Consider the following 18,114-nt stretch of genomic DNA (forward strand, 5'->3'; position numbering starts at 1 on the left):
AGTCATTGCCGGGCGACGACCGGCAACCCTTTATCAAGAACACTGATAACGCCGGCGGGACAAGCGTTGTGGCGAAGTTCAATGCGCAGGGATAGTTTTAATTATTTTATTTTATTGACGTCATCGGGCGTCACCGCGGGAAGTTTGAAAGTTTAAGGGCCACGAACTAAACCCTCGTGTCCAGAAAAGCTGCATACGATTATTTTCAAAGTACCTGACAAAATGCATTCGCGTTCGAGTTACTTTTCTGCTGCACTGCATAAATCAGCGTTTTTCTTTTAAAAGGTAAGTAAAATGAAACTTCATTTATACCTCAAGCTTGACGACGGATATCTAGAAACGAGTGCGTTGCTTAAAAGTTTTTCTAAGTCAATATGCCTTGAACACACTTACTACAATTCATACACTGAAGTATGTACCGTAAATTAATGAATTAAAAAGTGAATTAGCATAATTACGTAAATATTCAAATAAGGATTTAGATTTCTTGTAGAAGTAATTGCGGTCTTATTGAGTACTCTATAAGGAGGATTAGAATTGTTACGTTTGCCACAGGCAATTTCTTTCTTTAAGCTAGTGCAGCCAGAAGAATGCCCTCTATATCGGGCTAGGTGAGAAGACGTCACGTCCGTGCCTTCACTGTTTAGTTACCGGTTACAGTCGCGGGTTTTCTCGCGGCAAGTCGGCGCACGAACCGTGAAGCCCTGACGCAGGCGAGCGGCAACGAGATGGCCGTCGTGGTTCGTGCCATGGTGTGCGTCGTGGGAGTGGCGGCTACCATTATGGCGCTCAGCGTGCAGTCTGTGTACGCACTGTGGAGCCTGTCGGCGGACGTCGTGTACGTGATGCTCTTCCCGCAGCTGATGTGCCTCTTCTACAGGCAGCGCACCACCAACACGTACGGGCTCATCTCGGGTAAGACGAAGTCATACTGGCGTGTATATTGAAACAAAATTATTTTCTTTGAATTTACGTGCCACAAGACCAAATAGGCATCATCAGGATGATTAACAGAATCGGTCAATGTACAATTTAAGCTCTGCTGTACTGTAGTCTGCTGCGGCTCGAAGTGGCGTTTGGTCCATTAATCCTTTAGGTGCATTGATGAGTACGTCCCGCGGTAGGAACGAAGGAAAGCGGTTTATTTTACATTATTTACACTTGCTCCAAATGCGGAAGCCTACTCCATCTAGAAGCGTATTAAACGTCTCAGTTAACATCAGGAAACGTCAGCCAACCTCGCTGCACCAAAGGTATCCGCTTTTAATGCCGTCATCTTCCCTTGGAGACTAGACTAGCGAATCTGATAACTGTATCTCGGCCAATCACAATCGACTAATTGGTCGCATTATCTCTCCCATTATGTCGCACCGTCCCGCTTCCTACGTTGCACCTTCGCCCCCGCATATGGCGAAAGCGCGTAATAATCTGGGAATCCGAGGTTGACGCTGTTCCCCCGGTCGCCTTCCACGTTGACCACTTTCATCAATAAGTTCAGCTTGTCAGGGTCAGCCAGAGTGATCTTCGCTTTAAACGTCACCTGTAAATGAGCTCCTCTGTTTGCGCGTCACCGTCCATTTTGGGCCCCAGCGTCCACTGGGCGCGCTTTGATGAAAGGACAGCCCGTGGAAAACGTCTGAGGAATGCTCATCGCCGCATTGAGACCTACTCCTCCGCTCCCGGTTGATTTGACCTGAGGCTGATCATCTGTCATGTTGTCCGAGGCGTCGATGTTCAGTAACCATTTTTGGAATTGTTCTACATGGCTGATGAGACACCTGGCAATGCACACAAACACTCTGGTCGGTGTGGCCGAGTGACACGCCCATCGGAGGCTATGATCCCCGCTTCGCTTTATAAAGGTTTAGCACTTTGTTTCCTTTATTTTTTCGTGGTTAACCCTCGGCAAGACAAAAATGACTTGCCCTATCTTATTAACATCGACTGCGATACGTACAGAACATTTTTTTTACAAAAGGTGTCCTGCGTTCGTTGCTTAAAATCAGGGCTGAGACCCTCTGTATTATTCTGGCTGTCTTTCCTATATTTGGCCTCACAGTTGTATTCCTGCAAAATGAGACTCCATCTTAGCAGTCTCGCACTTTTTTCCGACACTTGCTTCAGCCAGGCAAGACGGCAACGGTCGCTCTCCGCAGTAAATTTCGTACCTTGTATACAGCATCCGAGCTTTTGAATGGCCCATACTGTGCAGCAACACCCTTTCTCAGAGGTGCTGAACGCCTGTTCTCGCGGTGTCATTTTTCCTTTGAGGTACTGCACGGGGTGTTCTTCACCGCTCTCGTTAAGTTTGGCAAGCACGATACCTTGACCACGGTTGCTGTCGTGACACTACACACGAAACAGAAAAACACCCAGATGGGCGTTTTTCGCTTGCCCTCTAGTGCATTCTCATCTGTACATGCTTTTGGTCCCATTGATTGACCATACGATAAAACTTCCCATTTAGGTGGGCATTCCTTCGGCATACAACGGGAGTTCCGTAATATGGCCACGTTACCGCCATTTGACGGGGAGGTTATGCAGGCCACAATGGGAGTTGTATTATTTCGAAATGGGAGCAATTGCGAAGAAATTCAGGCGCTATTTAGGGAGTCCTTTGGTATTAATGAACGAGTTAATGAAGGAATAAACGCATTTTAGTTTATATGCGCAAGCACAAAGCAAAACATTTGGTGGCGCTGGTAAAACAGGCGGAACACCGCAGGTCGGAATGTCGGACGCCGGCGCTCAAGACTAAACTGACCTCGGCCGTCCTTGGAGCTCCCACCCGAGCAGGCGTTGCGCCTGCTCGGAGCGAACGCCGGCGTCCCACACTTTGGCCGGCGGTGTTCCGTCGGCCACTGCTTAGGCGTGGCGTCCCGCCACGAAGCATTTCGCCTCGTGCTCGCCACACGTGGCCCGTTTGACGGCGCAGGGCCATCGCAGAATTGACATAGCCACGAGCACACATGGTCCAATAGCGAATGAACTTGTCGCCGCACTTCCTCAACATATTTTCTTTTCACAGATCACAGAGCCCCTCTTTGCAAACCTTGTGCTGTCATGCAGTCGTCCACGCGAAAATACTAGCTATCGGCAGTGCCTTCGAGGCCAGCAGATTCCTTGGAGCGCAGCTGCTATTAGCTGAAAGAAAATTACAAGAGACACACATCCTGGAAGGGAAGAAAATTTATTATAGACACAAATATAACAAATTCATTAAATATGTTCACTTTCTGGCAAAAAAAATTGCATCAGTAAAGAACTATCTGGATGAAAAAAAAAACAGTACATTGTAAACATGCTGGTCAGTACTATTCTACAGGTCCTAACCCAATGAAATTTTCGCAAGAAAGAAATGCAAATTTAAGAAATCTTATCTTGTTTCATATTGAAGTGTAAATATAGAACCAGGTGCTTGAACTGTTACTTTGTACAGACAATCAACATTTTTGCACACACTTTATATGAGCCTGCGAGACTAAGTCACGTAAAATTAACACTGGCTTTCATGAGCCCGATCAGTGGTATTTTCCATAGACTTGCACAAACATATGATGATAAATGCCGAAGTGCTAAATGAAAAAATATATGAAACTGGGACTCATAACACAAACGAGCTAAATAATTCGACCTAGTTATTGCGGTGCATTCCCGAGCAAGCTATTAAAAATAAATTATAGTACTTTACGAGTCAAACTCACTATCTGATTATGGGGCACGCCGTACTGAGCGAACCTGGAATTTAGTGTTGCGGAATTGGAATTCCATTCCAATTCCATTCAGGGGAATGAGAACTTGCCACAATTCAATTCCTTTCAGTTCCTCGGAATGAAAAATCTCAGCCCATTCCCATTCCGGGAATGCCCGGGCAGTTCCATCCCATGCCTGTGATTCCTCAAAGTAGGAAAGGTATCTGGTAGTTTTAGCGAGTTACCGATGAAAGCACCATAATGCTGGTGTCATCAGATATGTTAAGAACTCCAAAAATACGGAAAACACGTTACCAAGGTCAATAAATAGCAGCTTGATGATATAACTCGTGCAGTAAAGCCAGCCTACTAATTCCCATAGGGGCAGTTTTCCCGCTACCTATAGTATTTGCATGGTCAGCATGTTCAAATGGCTGGTGATATTTCAGTATCAATAAAGAGAAATTCAGACATCCACCCGTTCGTAGCAATTGTCACACGTGAAACCCATACGGGTTCCTCGAAAGAAAAGACTCGCAGTTGAATAAAAATTCGTCTTGGTCCGGGACTCGAACCCGGGACCAGCGCCTTTCCGGGGCAACCGCTCTACCATCTGAGCTAACCAGGTGGCTAACCAGTGCGAGTATGACACCGCAGTAGTTCCGCACGACGGATACCCAGACAGCACGTAGCCACGGTAACGCGAAGGATCGAGGCAAACTTCGGAGCAACTCAGTCTATAGGACAGAATTGTAGCATGCGCGTTGCTTATAAATGTACCGTCCTTGTAATCAGCCAAACCGTTTTAAAAACACTGCTTTATTCCAAAATTCGAATCGCTGACTTACTAATGTTTGAACGTGAGCTGGTTGGTTCTTCGGCATATTTTGACAAAAAGCAGCGCATAGACGAAAAAGCGCTCAGTTTTCGAAAAAAAAAACGTAATTCTGTTCGCATTACATTCTGGGCAAAAGGTGCTTAATTCTTTTACCACTCCACTTTTTCAAGAGTTGTCGCCATTCCATGCCGATTCTATTCCGGGGTCGTGCAAATGTCGAATGATTCCGGATTCATGGCAATTCCGGACTCGTAACTCTGCAAAACTGCGCCGGATTATTTTGGACAACCGGGGGTTGTTTTATGTGCGCCTAAATAAAAGTAGACGGGTGTTTTTGCGTTTCACTCGCACGGAAATACGGCCGTTGAGGCAGGGATTTGATCATTGGCCGTTTTATGACTAGAGTTGTGAAAGTTACAAACAGGGTGCCCCATATATATTTAGCTTGTAATAGAAGATGAATTGCGTTTTGCACAGCCACTTTAGCATGGCTGCTTTGTTCAGTTACTTAACGTGCAAGCAGTGATTTTCCATTGTAGCCAGTGCAAAGTATTAAGCCACCGATGTAAAATGCTACAAAAGAAGCCACGGATGCGTACCTTCCCTGAGCATATCAAATAGCAGCAACTTTAGACGAAATAAGTAACGCTTTCTCGTGTTCTATAGTGCCTTGCTCTCAGAGATAAACTTCTAGACCACCTCTCATTGGCCTCCCATCCTCGAGCTGAGATCCTTTGAGATTCTATTTTTGCACTTCAAGCAGCATATCGCTCTTATTTAAGAATACCATCACTTTTGCAGTCACCATCCATATATAGAATACTTGTTTTCGCTCACCTGCGAATCAGCAGCACACTTTCTGAGCAGAAAGCCTAGTTTTTGAAACGGAATGCATACTGAAAACACTACAACGCAGTTGCATAAAGGATTGGTAGTGTAGCAAGCAAGGCAGTTTGAACCGGCATAAAGGAGCGATACTGCGTGAGCTTCAAATTAGTGTTTACAAGTGTACTTGTTTATCTTTTTCTGGTGACCGCTTTTCGCAGGCTAACAAATGTTAAACGATATCGCTCAGTGCAGGACGCGCCTGCATGTATCGTTTCACCAATGTTATCGATTCTTCAATCCGTTGTCCGTTGTCACCGAAGCTTGTGTAATCTGACTATATGAGCGACGCGAACTGTGTAGCACTTTCTGGAGGACACGCGGGCACCAGCGATTACTCTGGTACATTCGATGACTCATGCATAAAAGCCGACGTGCTTGACCCGCAGATCAGATTTCGACGATAACCGACCGTGTTCGCCGCTATCGCTGTGCTTTCAATGTAACTTGCTTCTGTGCGCAGAAGTTCGTCCAATAAAGAGTTAGCTTCGTCATTCACAGTTTTGTTGCTGTATTACACACCGTCGCTGAGGGCATTTGAGATTGTCTTTAATTCCACTTCACTTGCACTTCAATCATCACTACGTGACAATATTCGGTCTGAGGAACAACGTTTTCCCGTTATAATATGGGGATCAAAATACATATAACTGGAAAGCAAATCTGCATTTCATTCAAGTGAACAAAATACTGTTCACACTGCCTTGCAGGGTACACATCACATTGCCTTTTTTCGAATGTGAATCCTTTACCTCGCCATGGGTTGCCACTTGTATTGGTGTATTGTTGGTGGAGAGTGGTCGAACGGAGGATGTATGTCTCAGTCAAAAGCATATGTTTTGGCAAGGGGACTTGTCAGGTTGAACAAGGCATGTATCATGCTGGAGCCATTTAGTTCGCTTGTAAAGATGGCTCCAACTTGAGGCGTGCTTTGTCGTACAACCCTTGATGACTAATGTTTCCATCTTTCTGTTTACCTTCGTCGTATGCAGCCTATTGCTGCACACGGAAGCTGTATTTCCTTAAAGCTATATTATTGAGCTCTAGTGCTTTGTGCATGGCTGTGTATCGTAGTACAAAGATTTGTTTTCAGCGAATGGCAAGTGCCTTTCTTGAGAATTCAATAGGGAAGAAACAGAAATTCAGCCTACAGACTAGCATGTAGACTACAGACTAGCAGATAAGCATGTAACAGGGGAACCAAGCTCCGTATAGATGTGGAGTGCCATTTCTTGATTTAACACATTGCTTTTGTTCAGCAGGACTTCTTCGTAAACATGGGAAGCTTTTTCTAATGCACTACAAATTAAGAGTATTCTCCTCATACTCTTAAAATAAAGAAATGGCTACATGTTGATTTATACCTGCATGGAAGAGAGCCAAGTAGCTGACAAACTAAGGGCTTATAGAATAACGACACGTAGTGCTGGCCGAAAATTGATTTAAATTTACAACATACGAACAATTAATACTCTGGAACGCCTCCTAAAAGCGACAGAAATCCTAAGAGGCAAGAAGCAATTATACACATTAAAGTATGTGCATGTAAAATGCCCCTGGTCATCAGTTTGCAGACAAGCCTGCCATTTCCTTATCAGTTAACGAAGCAGGCGCTACACTGAAACATTTCTCCTTCAATTCGATAATTTTGTGGGCTTCGATTATTGCTCGGGTCAGTTTATTGCTGTTATTACTCCTATGAGAGTACGGTGAAGTACAATAGACGGGACAAGGTGAGGCGAGACAGACAGGACATGCACTACTGGCAACTATAAACGTTCATTGGAAAATTTCGTTCCAGGAGGACAATGCGCGCATGCGCCCAAGACATTAGGAACAAGCGACAAACAGAGCAGGTGCAAAAAAGAAGGTTACGGCAAAAATTGATAACAATGCGTGCACAACATCTTCATGAAGCCTATTACTTGGGATGCTTGGGTAAGGTGTTAACTGCGAACGACCAGCACAAGAGTCATAAATACATAACAGATGTAGAAGAACCAACTTGGCCGTGGCTACACTTGAATCGAGATTTACTTATAAGTGTCACCAGGCCGCGCTAACGCACATATCATATCCATAACTTTCAATTAACATCACTTCCAGAAGCTCACGTTCTAATTTTGTTTTTTCCACGGCCTAGAACTACCGCATTCTTCTACCTTCTGACGCTTCTCCTGATTTAAAAGAACTAAAGTCAGCCTGTTACTCAGGCACTGGCCAGGCCATCCCAAGTAAACACAACAGCAGCCTAAATAATTCTTTACACGACAGTAGTAGCCCATGGGATACAGTGATACTCATGTATCTTCGTACCGTATTTCCTTACTTAATTATTTGTTACGTGTTCGTACAGTTGTGCCAACTTGCATGGCGCAGAAAAAACAAAAATTCTCTCTGCGCAATGTCAGCACGACGAGATGGCAATGGCTGACTGTATACAACCTCCGTTGCACAGTGCACCGCCTGCGAATTGTGGCACACGCCACAACCGAACCGATTTGTTCAGCGGGCTTTGGCCTTTTTTCTCACATCCGAACAAATCTATCTAATGCTTCATACAAGAAAAACGTTTTTGAACCCGTAGGGAGCAGCTGAACTATTACCGTTGAAAATCACAAAAGTGTATGAAACAACTGCGACCATCGTTTTACTTCAGTCAGCTCATTTATTATATTCCATTTTCATGCCTAATTTAGTTAAGAAAATAATATTTTCACAGACCTGTGTTAGGAGGGTTTTGTGCTGTGACAACAAAAGGCATTAGCCAAAAAATGAAAGAAAGGTTGGTTGTGGCTTGACGCATAATATGCATCCGGGGAACAAGGCAACAAGTGTTGTGTGCAGTCTGCCATCCTCATAATGTCGTGATTAAAAACTGTATTAATGCGCGATTGCTGGAAGCATCAGTCATCTGTGTGAAACAATCTTGCCTCACACGTAGTGAAACACGGCAATAAATGTTGCTGCAGTCCTGAGTTCCACAAAACTCTCCTTGTAGCCAGGCATCATGACCAGACAAAATGCGAGATAATTGTGGCTTTCGACATTTAAAATGATTGACAAATGCGTCAGTCATCCATCAGTTGCACTGCACGAAACTTTATTTTAACAGCGAACATCACATCATGTCTCCACGCGTGTTTAAAGGTTGAGGAGAGAGCCGGTTATTATGTCATATGTGTATATATCTTTCTTTGTTTACTTGTTGGCGTCACAACACCATAATCGGTGTTACCAAATGGCCAACCACTGCTTTAGTCACGTTATAGTGGTGCTCGCAAAGCCTCGCAGACATCTACCTGTTTCGTCAAAGGGGCTTTTGTGCATATGATTTTCCAAAAGCGCAGAATAGCTGCCAGGCCAAGAAGGTAGCAAGAATGAAGAGTTATAAGTTGAACCCACTGCAATGCTTCACTTTGAACAGCGGAGCTGTTTAAGCTTTTAGTTCCACCGTGAAGGGTTACCAGAAAATTCAGCCTCACGTCGCCTAGCAACCACCTGCGAAAGCACAGAGCCACGTAACTTCCTCACCCCACGCGCGTAGGGCAGAGTCGTGACGTCACAGCCAGCGCGACGACACACCTCTCACCTCCTCTACTCAGTGCGTATGTGATGCTGCCATGAAGACTGAAGAAAATCCGCACGCCCAAGAAGTGGCTTACCAGGAAGAGCGCTGTATACTGCCCAGCGAGAAGCGATGCGTCGCCACCGGGCTGATCCGGAACACCGCGCCGAAGCGGCGTCTGAGAAGAGGCGACTACAAGTAGAGGATCGAGAGTCGGCGTCTGAACGCTTGGAGTCACCGGGAAAGCGATACCGGCCTGCGATTGCTCGAAAACTTCCAGCGTCAAGCCTGCCGAGACAACAACTTAGCAAAACCTATCGCAAGGTCGCAAAACCTAGAAACAAGTTAACAAGCCTACCATAACCTCGCGAAACCTAGAAACAACTTAAACAAACCAACCAACAACTGAGCAAAACCTAGCATAACCTCGCAGAACCTACAAACACCATAGGCAAGCCAAGTGAAAGCTACGTGATCACAAGCTCTACTGTTGACTTCAGCTTCGCCCCACTAGTGCAGGTTGCACATTTTTTTTCACCTTCTTTCTTTATACTTAAGTGGATAAGCCAGTGTATGAATGTTGCAGTTGATATAACTGCGCCGAATAAGTTGTTGAGATTATGAAGAAATGCTGACGCAACTAAGCATAGATTTCTATACAGTAAGAAACGGCACTCTCAGTTGGTTCATTCTAGCACAGACATGGTATATTTTATTCCCTTGGCATGAAGAAAAGCATATATAGACTAGACAAGTCTATATTTGAATGAGAGCCTTCACAATCGACCACCCCTATAACGTGACCATTAAGGCACATGCATCATAAGCAGCGCAGATGCCGGCCTGAATTTCACAAGTGCCATGTGTTAGCAAAAAAAGCAACCAGTAAACCAGAAGGTAATCGAATCCCACCAAATAACAAAAATAAAAGAGAACTGTGTCAGTGCAGCATCTGTTTTCTGAAGTTACCGAGAAAATGGCATGATTGTTTGGAAGCCTACGACCAGGCCACATTTGTGTTTGACTACCCCCTGCCAGTTTATGTTGTTTCATGCCATTGACAAAGGGTCCCTGCATATTTAATTGTTTGTCTACTGTAAAATCCGATCAGTTATCAGTCAGTGCACGGTGCGTCAAGCCATTTTTCTATGTGGACTCGCTTTGTTTCCTTAGTGCTACTAACCCGTTCTAAACTAAAAATCACAAGAAGATCATTTCTATTTAAGCCTACATGCCAAAAAATGTCGGTTCTGCAGTTGAAATAGGGTAACTATAAGAAAAAGGAATGTCATGTTCTGATTAAATTTGTTTTGATAATCTGTTATGCTGATCAGTGCTCTATTGACTTTAGCACACAAATTGAACAAATGAAAGGGAACTAGAAATACGAGCAATCACTAACTTCCAGATGACATTCTTGGCGAGATGTGCACATCTCATAGCTATGAAAACCCGAAGGAAAGTAAACCAAGGAGAAAGCACATCTTAGCAGAAAAAGAACAAGACGAAAGAAAGACAAAAATTATTTTGGTAGCTATGTCAGAATCAAAATGCACAAGAAAGTCATAGTTTGGCATGCACGCACGTTTAGTTACTTTACTCACTCACTCGATATAAAAAATTTCTGGTTTGACAGTGACACCGACGCAACATTTATGCATATTTTATTGCACCTGCCATTTTTCTCCCTCCAAAATATTTCCTTTGCGATTAATTATTTTTCGCCTGTACTGGCATTCTAGTCGGGAGTATACATTCTGCGTGATGTAACTTACACTGAAATCAAGCACACGAAGCGGAGAGGGAATTATCATTGGACACCATGCAAAAATTTGCAGGCTGAATAACTCATCGAGTTTCTCATGGTCCAACGAAAAAACTCAACGTTAGGCACCACCTATCAGTTTAAATTAATAAATTTTCTTACTGTTATCTCTTTCTTGTGAGGTATGATGATAGCCTAATATTGACACGTGTACTTGTTTATCTTTTCCGGGGGACCGCTTGTCAGCGCCTAAAAAGTGTTATCGCACAGCGCATGACGCGGCTGCGTATATCAGAGTGGTCGTGCGGGCAGAGCTGCAGTAGTTGTACCCAGCACTTCCACCAGATGTCACGTGGTGGTTTTGCTGTTTTCTTCACCGTCACTACCACGTGACAGCTGGTGGAGATGCTGAGTACAACTCCTGGAGCTCTTGACCCAGTCGTAAAGTGCCCGCCTCGACTGCGGGAAGTCGCGGGTTCGAATCTCGCTGTCGCCGGTCACCCACCGGTTCACCGCACTGGGAACAAGCGTGCCCCGGCCTGGCACTTGGCTTCCTCAGGGGTGATGAGCTTGGGAGAGGAGCCTGCTGCCTGAAGGACCGTCGAAAGACACAACGCCGACCACTCTCGGGGAAGGGTCGAGCGGTGGCCCACAGAGACGTGTCGCTGTGGCCTTGAGGTCTAAACAAGTACACGTGTCAATGCCTCTATCTTTACAAGTTTGGAATAGTATATGCTGTGAAATAAGTTCAAGTCATTTTCTACAGTCTTTTAAATTCTGCCACTGCAGTTCGCCCTTACTTTCAGTAATACAAATCCTCTTACTACGATTCCTAATACAAATCAAACTGCCATATTGTGAGCCTTTTCAAGCATGTCAGCTAACTCATTTGTATGGGGATCCTAGCAAACACATGGTTATTTGAGAACTGAACGCACACAAACAAAATACAGCTTTTCTTTGAGGTTTTTGGGCAGCCGAAAAAATATATATGGGTGGACATATGACGGCTACTACAACGATAAGAATTGCAGCTAACCAAAATTAAGTTTATTCCTACATGGGCGGGCGTGGCGCAGTGTGAGCAGGCGAGTCTCCTTTCACGGGAGGTACGTACAGTTAAACATCGCCATAACAAAGCGAATGAAATTAGCACTTTGTTGTAATCAAATTCTACCCTTTAGTATATAATTGCATTCGCCAATGGATAGTGCTCACACGAAAGGTGCCGCAATCGGAAAAAAGCTAATTTGAATAAGATTATTTTTTTTTCATTTTGAGAATCGCTGACCAAAGATATGGCCGCTATCTTGTAAACGTTCGAAAAGCCGACGCTCGATTTCGCCTCACGCGATTGGGCTAGATTGCCCTAGGCCACGATATCGGTACAGCCTGGACAATCGCGCGAGGCGAAATCAAATGTCGGCTTTTAAATTGTGGGGTTTTACGCACCAAAACCACTTACTGATTATGAGGCACGACGTAGTGGGGGACTCCGCAAATTTTGACCACCTGGGGTTCTTAAACGTGCACCTAAATCTAAGTACACGGGTGTTTTCGCATTTCGCCCCGATCGAAATGCGGCCGCCGTGGCCGGGATTCGATCCCGCGACTTTGTGCTCAGCAGCCCAACACCATAGCCACTGAGCAACCACGGCGAGTGAACGTCGGCTTTTTGAACGCGTACAAGATAGCAGCCTGGTTTCACGCCATGTCGGCGATACCTTCACATAGGCAGCATGAAGCAAACCCGGCTATGCTTTCGCATCCACTCTGCTTTGACTGATACTGTCAGAAGCAGCCTCACACTCATCTTTAGGCGCATAGGTGAGTACGAGGAAGAATCAGAAAGTCAAAATAATCAGAAAGAATCAGAAATTCATAATCATAAAGGACCAGAAATCACAAAGCCAAAATAAAGTATATGCAGCTTGTTACCAATATACGTGCTATACTATCTACCTTACACTGTTTTTCTATATATTCCCCACACCGTTGCGTAGATATGTCCCATCGCAGCACTAAAGTTCAGATGCCCTTTCCGTTAGTCAGCGACGCACGCGGTCTCCCCAAATGCTCATTGTCAGACAAGTCTCCATGGCTCCTTTTTGCGCACTCACAACACACCACCTCACACTTCTCAAAAGGAGACACCTTTGCCCACACGTGGGCTGTATTTCCATGTCGACTTCGATGGGCGTTCGTCCCTTGCTCCGTAGAAAATAAATCACACGTCGTTGCTGGTACTCCGTGGACGTTTGAAGCATAACGGCCATCTTCAACAACTTACAGAAGCGCCGTGCCGCGGAGCTAACGGCAGATAAGGCCGAGCTTGTCCAAGGAAGGCCTATGGGAATGGATATGTTGACTTCGCATTTACAGCCGTAATTTGGCTAAGAAATACTGGCAAATACTTTCCTAATCCCTTCGTACGTCCAATAGTAGGAATGAAGGAGAAAGTGTTTTACATCATTCACACTGGCTCCATATACGGAAGCCCACTACATATAAGAGCACACTAAACGTCTGAGTTCACACCAGGACACGTCAGCACAGCTCACTGCACCAAAGGTATCTGCTTTTAATATCTTCATCTTCCCTAGGAGACAAAACTAGGGATTCTGATGAGTGTATCTCGACAAATCGCAATTGCCGAATCGGTCGCTATATCCCTCCCATAATGGTAGGGATATTGTTGCGCCTCCTATGTTGCATCTTCACCACGGCATATGGCGCAAGCGTGCAGCAAGCTGTAAATCCTAGGTCAACGCTGTTCCCGCGGTAGCCTTCGACCTTGGCCCTTTTCATCAATTACTTCAGCTTGTCAGGGTCAGGTAGAGTAATCGTCGCTGTAATCATCGCCACTAAGTGAGCTCCTTTGTTTGTGCGTCGCAGTCTGTTTCAGGCCTCGGCGTCGCCTAGGCGCGCGCTGATGAAAGGACTGCCTCATGGAAAACGTCTGGGGAATGCTCATCGCCGAATTGAGACGTAACAAACCCTGTCCGCTTAAGGCAAACATTGAGACCAGCGCTAGTCTCCAGCATCGCGCTGATATGCAGTCACGTGTACGTGGACCAAACGGGGAGGCGCTGAAAGGCTCAATATAAAACGTGAAGACGCAGTACAAATAAACGAAGCAGGTACGGTTTTCACAGACACACACACAAAAAAAAGAACACAGTTTGGAAGTAACTTGCCGTACTGTGTCCGGTCCCCGTGCTTAGCGGCTTTTGTCGTTATTTAGATAAATAGCATGGGGTTCACAAACAAAGCATTCTTACATTGACTAATAAAGCTTACCGGAACAAAGGGTTGTGCGACTATAGCTCCAACATCTGAACAACCACTCTTTACACAAGGCCAAAAGATTGTTTCAGTGCCTCGCAACCAAAAAATAATTGGTACAGCGATGTTATTTATCCTCTCCCACAACTTCGTAACCTCCGCGGTGGCTTAGCGGCTATGTTATTGCACTGCTAAGCGCACGAGTTCGCGGGACAAATTGTGACCGCGACGGCCGCATTTTGATGGTGGCGCATTGCAAAACAACCGTGTCCTCTGCATTGAGGGCACGTTAAACATACTCAAGTTGTCAAAATCAATCAGTTGTCCCCCACAATGGCGTACGTCATAACCAAATCGTAGTTGTGGCATATAAAACCTCAGAATTCAATTCAACTATGACTTTGCATTTAAAAGATGTTGTGTACATCTTCTATTAAGAAATATGCTTGCTTGACTTATCATCTGTTTAAGTAAAGCAGCAATTTTTTTGAAAAACCTTGTTTGTTGCAGTAAACGATTTGTGAAGTTTCCAGGCGTTTCAGTGTTACCATCAGCGGATTTTAATTGGCATGTAATGAATCCATTTCTCTTCTAAAATGTCGGCTCAAATTCTGTCACCGCTTGTAGAACGTCCCACTAGAATGCGTAAAACACAGGTCTAGCCAGGTACTAGCTTTCTGTGTATGTATATTCTCTTTCCGGAGTCAGTTCTTTCTGTACCAATGTATACCTGTAGTGCCCCCTGCTCAGTGGCGTAGCAACAGGGGGGGCCGGGGGGCCGTGGGCCCCGGGTGCAAGGGGCCAGTGAGTGGGGGGGGGGTGTCATATACGTCTGAAGACACCCCTCTTTCCGCCGGCTACACCCGGGGAGGGGGGGTGACAGAAGACCTATGGGCCCCGGGTGCCAGACGACCTAGCTACGCCACTGCCCCTGCTACAATGCCCTTGTGGAGCTGCAGGCATTCGCATGAATAAAAAAAATTGCCAGATTTCGCAACATTGCCTACCCTATTGGCGGCGAGCTCCACCACTGGAAAAGCTGGCGCCGCCGTCGGCGTGACGTGGCATGAGGGATCACGTGGACACAGCGGCCGCGTCGACTGCTTCGGAAGCGCCGAAGCGAGCTGAAAACGAAAGTTTAAAGTTCCACCTGCGCCGTGGTTCTGATTAAGTGGCGAGGCTTTACCGCCTTGGGTGCCAACTTGACATCTGAAATTACTATAATAGGTAGTGGTTGCCTTTCGAGGCGTGCAGTGTGGTAGGCTACTGCTCGGTGCCGCAGTGCCGAACGTACGCAACGGAGCCCGGTGTCAGCCTCATTCACATGTAGCCGAAGGGCAAGGAGCTGCGTGAAGCTTGGCTGGCGAAACTTAGAACTGGCAGACAGCCATCGGCTACAACTCGGGTATGCAGTAAGCACGCACGCGAGAAAGAATTCTGCTACGGCGCCGGGACTGCGCGATGTTAGGTGAGTAGCAGAAAACGCGCACTGAGACGCTCGCCCGCGCCCACTGCCCGGCTAATGACAGGACGGTTTGGTCGATGAATTTATTGGTGCTAGATACTGGCAAGTTCACTGGAACGGAAAGGGAGCGGTAAGACGCACATTAAAGATAGGCATGGCATATGGTCATGTTTGTGTTAAGAAATAATGCATTGGATTACAAGAAAGAAGCAGAGGGAAATCGCGCGCTGCGAAGACTGATAAACATACAGTGCGACGCAACTTGAGAAATAATATTGAAATGTCCAAGAATATAGAAGACAAAAAAAGATTGAATCCTCGCGACGGCACATCACAGTACCCGTAGCGGTCGAAATCTCTATAACGAAATTATTTTTGAACAGTTCTGATAGCGTACCCGCAGCAATAGTTGCTAGTGTAGTGTGAAATGCTCATATGCTGCGGCATAAAGCTCACGGACGGTGCGAAGACGCGCTCACAGAGAAAGCAAAACATTGTGCGCGGACATGCACGCAGACGCGCCGTCGGTTGCTGCTAACCCGTGCGATTGAGGCTTCATTCTGTTATGCCCGATTTGGTTATACAGACAGCCTACTATAAGAACATATTTCACAGAGTTTACTTTCAGCGTTTGTCTACCGTTCACGCAAGAAGCCGGTTCGGGAGACTTCATCGTGGCCACCGCGCGTAGGATCGTTCGCTGCACGTGTTCGGTGAACGAGTCTGTAAACGATTCTGTGCTTTAACTTTTCCCGAGATTATTATACCGACAGTCAAAAACTTCCCTCGCTTTGAGAGTACCTGCATGAATCTCCAGGAGGGCTACCGCGTGGTGTTATTATTGAGCGCCGTAAGCGAAACCAAAGAGGAGCGCGCCGCGTGATCACTCATACTACGCAAGGGAGCCGGTTCTGACAGATGGCGACTCCATAACTCCTCACCCCCAATTACTCTGTTTTTCTGATTTTAGTATTGATGAGCTACATCACATAAGCCTTAGTACTTAGTCTGCGTAAAAATACGGGAGCAGTGAGCATACTCGATACTACATCTGCAACTATAGCGATAATAAACGATGTGCTTACCACCATTCTTGCTGCTTTTCTGCTGGGCCATACAAATATATTGAATGAATAAATGTGATATGCATTCGAGATTTGTATCGGGGTCCTTCAATAGCATTGAAGGACCGTGGTTGTAATTTCTATGTAAGTAACATATACATTTCCCTGAGAACAGTTTATTGTTTTTCAATCCAGCTCTATGAAGCCGATAAAGTGGCGGCTTTCTCGTGGTTTTATGAAGTCCACAACTACTTACACGGAAAAATGTAGTCTGTGCGAAGGATATCTGGTTGAAAAGAGGTTAGCAGGGCAGCTGACTTACCGATTTATGGCAGTGGTTCTAGCTCAACTTACGGCACCGTTAAATGTGCGCAGACTTCTTTTTAAAAACGGGATGACTGCATCCTTCCTCAATCATCGATGACTGAATTCGCGTAACTTTAGCAAAGCAAAACGCAAAAGGTAACCTTTAAGCTCACAAAGCTTTCTCGATCTCAGTTAGCGCAGGTACTGCCTAAAACAATTGTTGTCCAACAACTTGGTGACACGTCAGTTTCCCTATTCTGGCGGTAGATGTCGCTAGAAATTTTCTAAATGGTGCATTCGTAAAGCAGTCGTCATCATCGGTTATGAGATCTTCAGCGCGGCGTGATGCTCCACGCAGAAACCTCAGACGTCTATGCAATACCCTATGAGTCACGATGACTAGTTGTAACCACGATGACATGGGTCATCGTGGTTACAACTACTGGTTACATTAAAACTTGTAATTCTGGTAGTTCTTGTGAAGCTCGCCGAGACCAGCATACATTTTAAATTATGTGCTCTCTGCCAGAAGACATGGAATGGAAACAAAACGAATGAGTCGAACACCAGCACTGCAAGAATATGAAGGCTCTTCGTTTAAGCTAGAGAAATCAACAGCAACCACGGAAGTGGTAAATATATAAAATATCTCACTGATATTCTATTTGATACCGTCTACACATAAAACATGAGCTATGCTATGTTTATCGCTTAACGTAAATGCACATGACCGTTACTTGAACATCCGACCATTGCTCGCAGGCGTAGTGGTAGGCGTTGTGTCAAGGGCGCTGTGCGGCGAGCCGTCCATGACCGTGCCGGTGGTGGTGAAGCTCCCGTTGTATGACGAGCAGCTGGGCATGCAGAAATTTCCGCACCGGACACTCTGCATGTCCTTGAATCTGCTCACTACCGTCGCCAGCTCCGCCCTCTGGGAGAAACTCTTCGCGTGTGGCATCATGCCCAAGTCTCTCGACTGCTGCAGGTAAGCGCCAGGGGCTGGATAATTGTTACTGCGACATCAATTATATGAACACTGCGGGTCTCCATCTTTCGTAGGCGTCGCCGTCGCTGCGATGATCCGTATAAAGTCCAAGGTGCATTAACATCACCGCCGCGCACCATGTGCTGTGGGTGAGAGCGAATGCGTGCGAGGAGGAGCCGATGATGGTGGCTCGATTTTGCGCCATCTTGATGTAAGCGCCCCAGCTTGCCCCGCGCTCAATGCACTAGGAGCAGGGAGGCA

The 18,114-nt window shown here is 45.8% G+C and overlaps 1 protein-coding gene across 1 annotated transcript; it reads left to right on the forward strand.

Moving 5' to 3' along the window:
• The first annotated feature begins 728 nt into the window (after window positions 1-728).
• Window positions 729-17,857, forward strand: LOC142570748 (high-affinity choline transporter 1-like). Its single transcript, XM_075679091.1, has 2 exons — window positions 729-915; window positions 17,631-17,857. Exons 1-2 carry the CDS (start codon window positions 729-731, stop codon window positions 17,855-17,857), a joined length of 414 nt encoding a protein of 137 aa, XP_075535206.1.
• The last annotated feature ends 257 nt before the right edge of the window (window positions 17,858-18,114 follow it).

This window comes from Dermacentor variabilis, chromosome 2 (assembly GCF_050947875.1).
Source record: "Dermacentor variabilis isolate Ectoservices chromosome 2, ASM5094787v1, whole genome shotgun sequence".
Classification (NCBI taxonomy): domain Eukaryota; kingdom Metazoa; phylum Arthropoda; class Arachnida; order Ixodida; family Ixodidae; genus Dermacentor; species Dermacentor variabilis.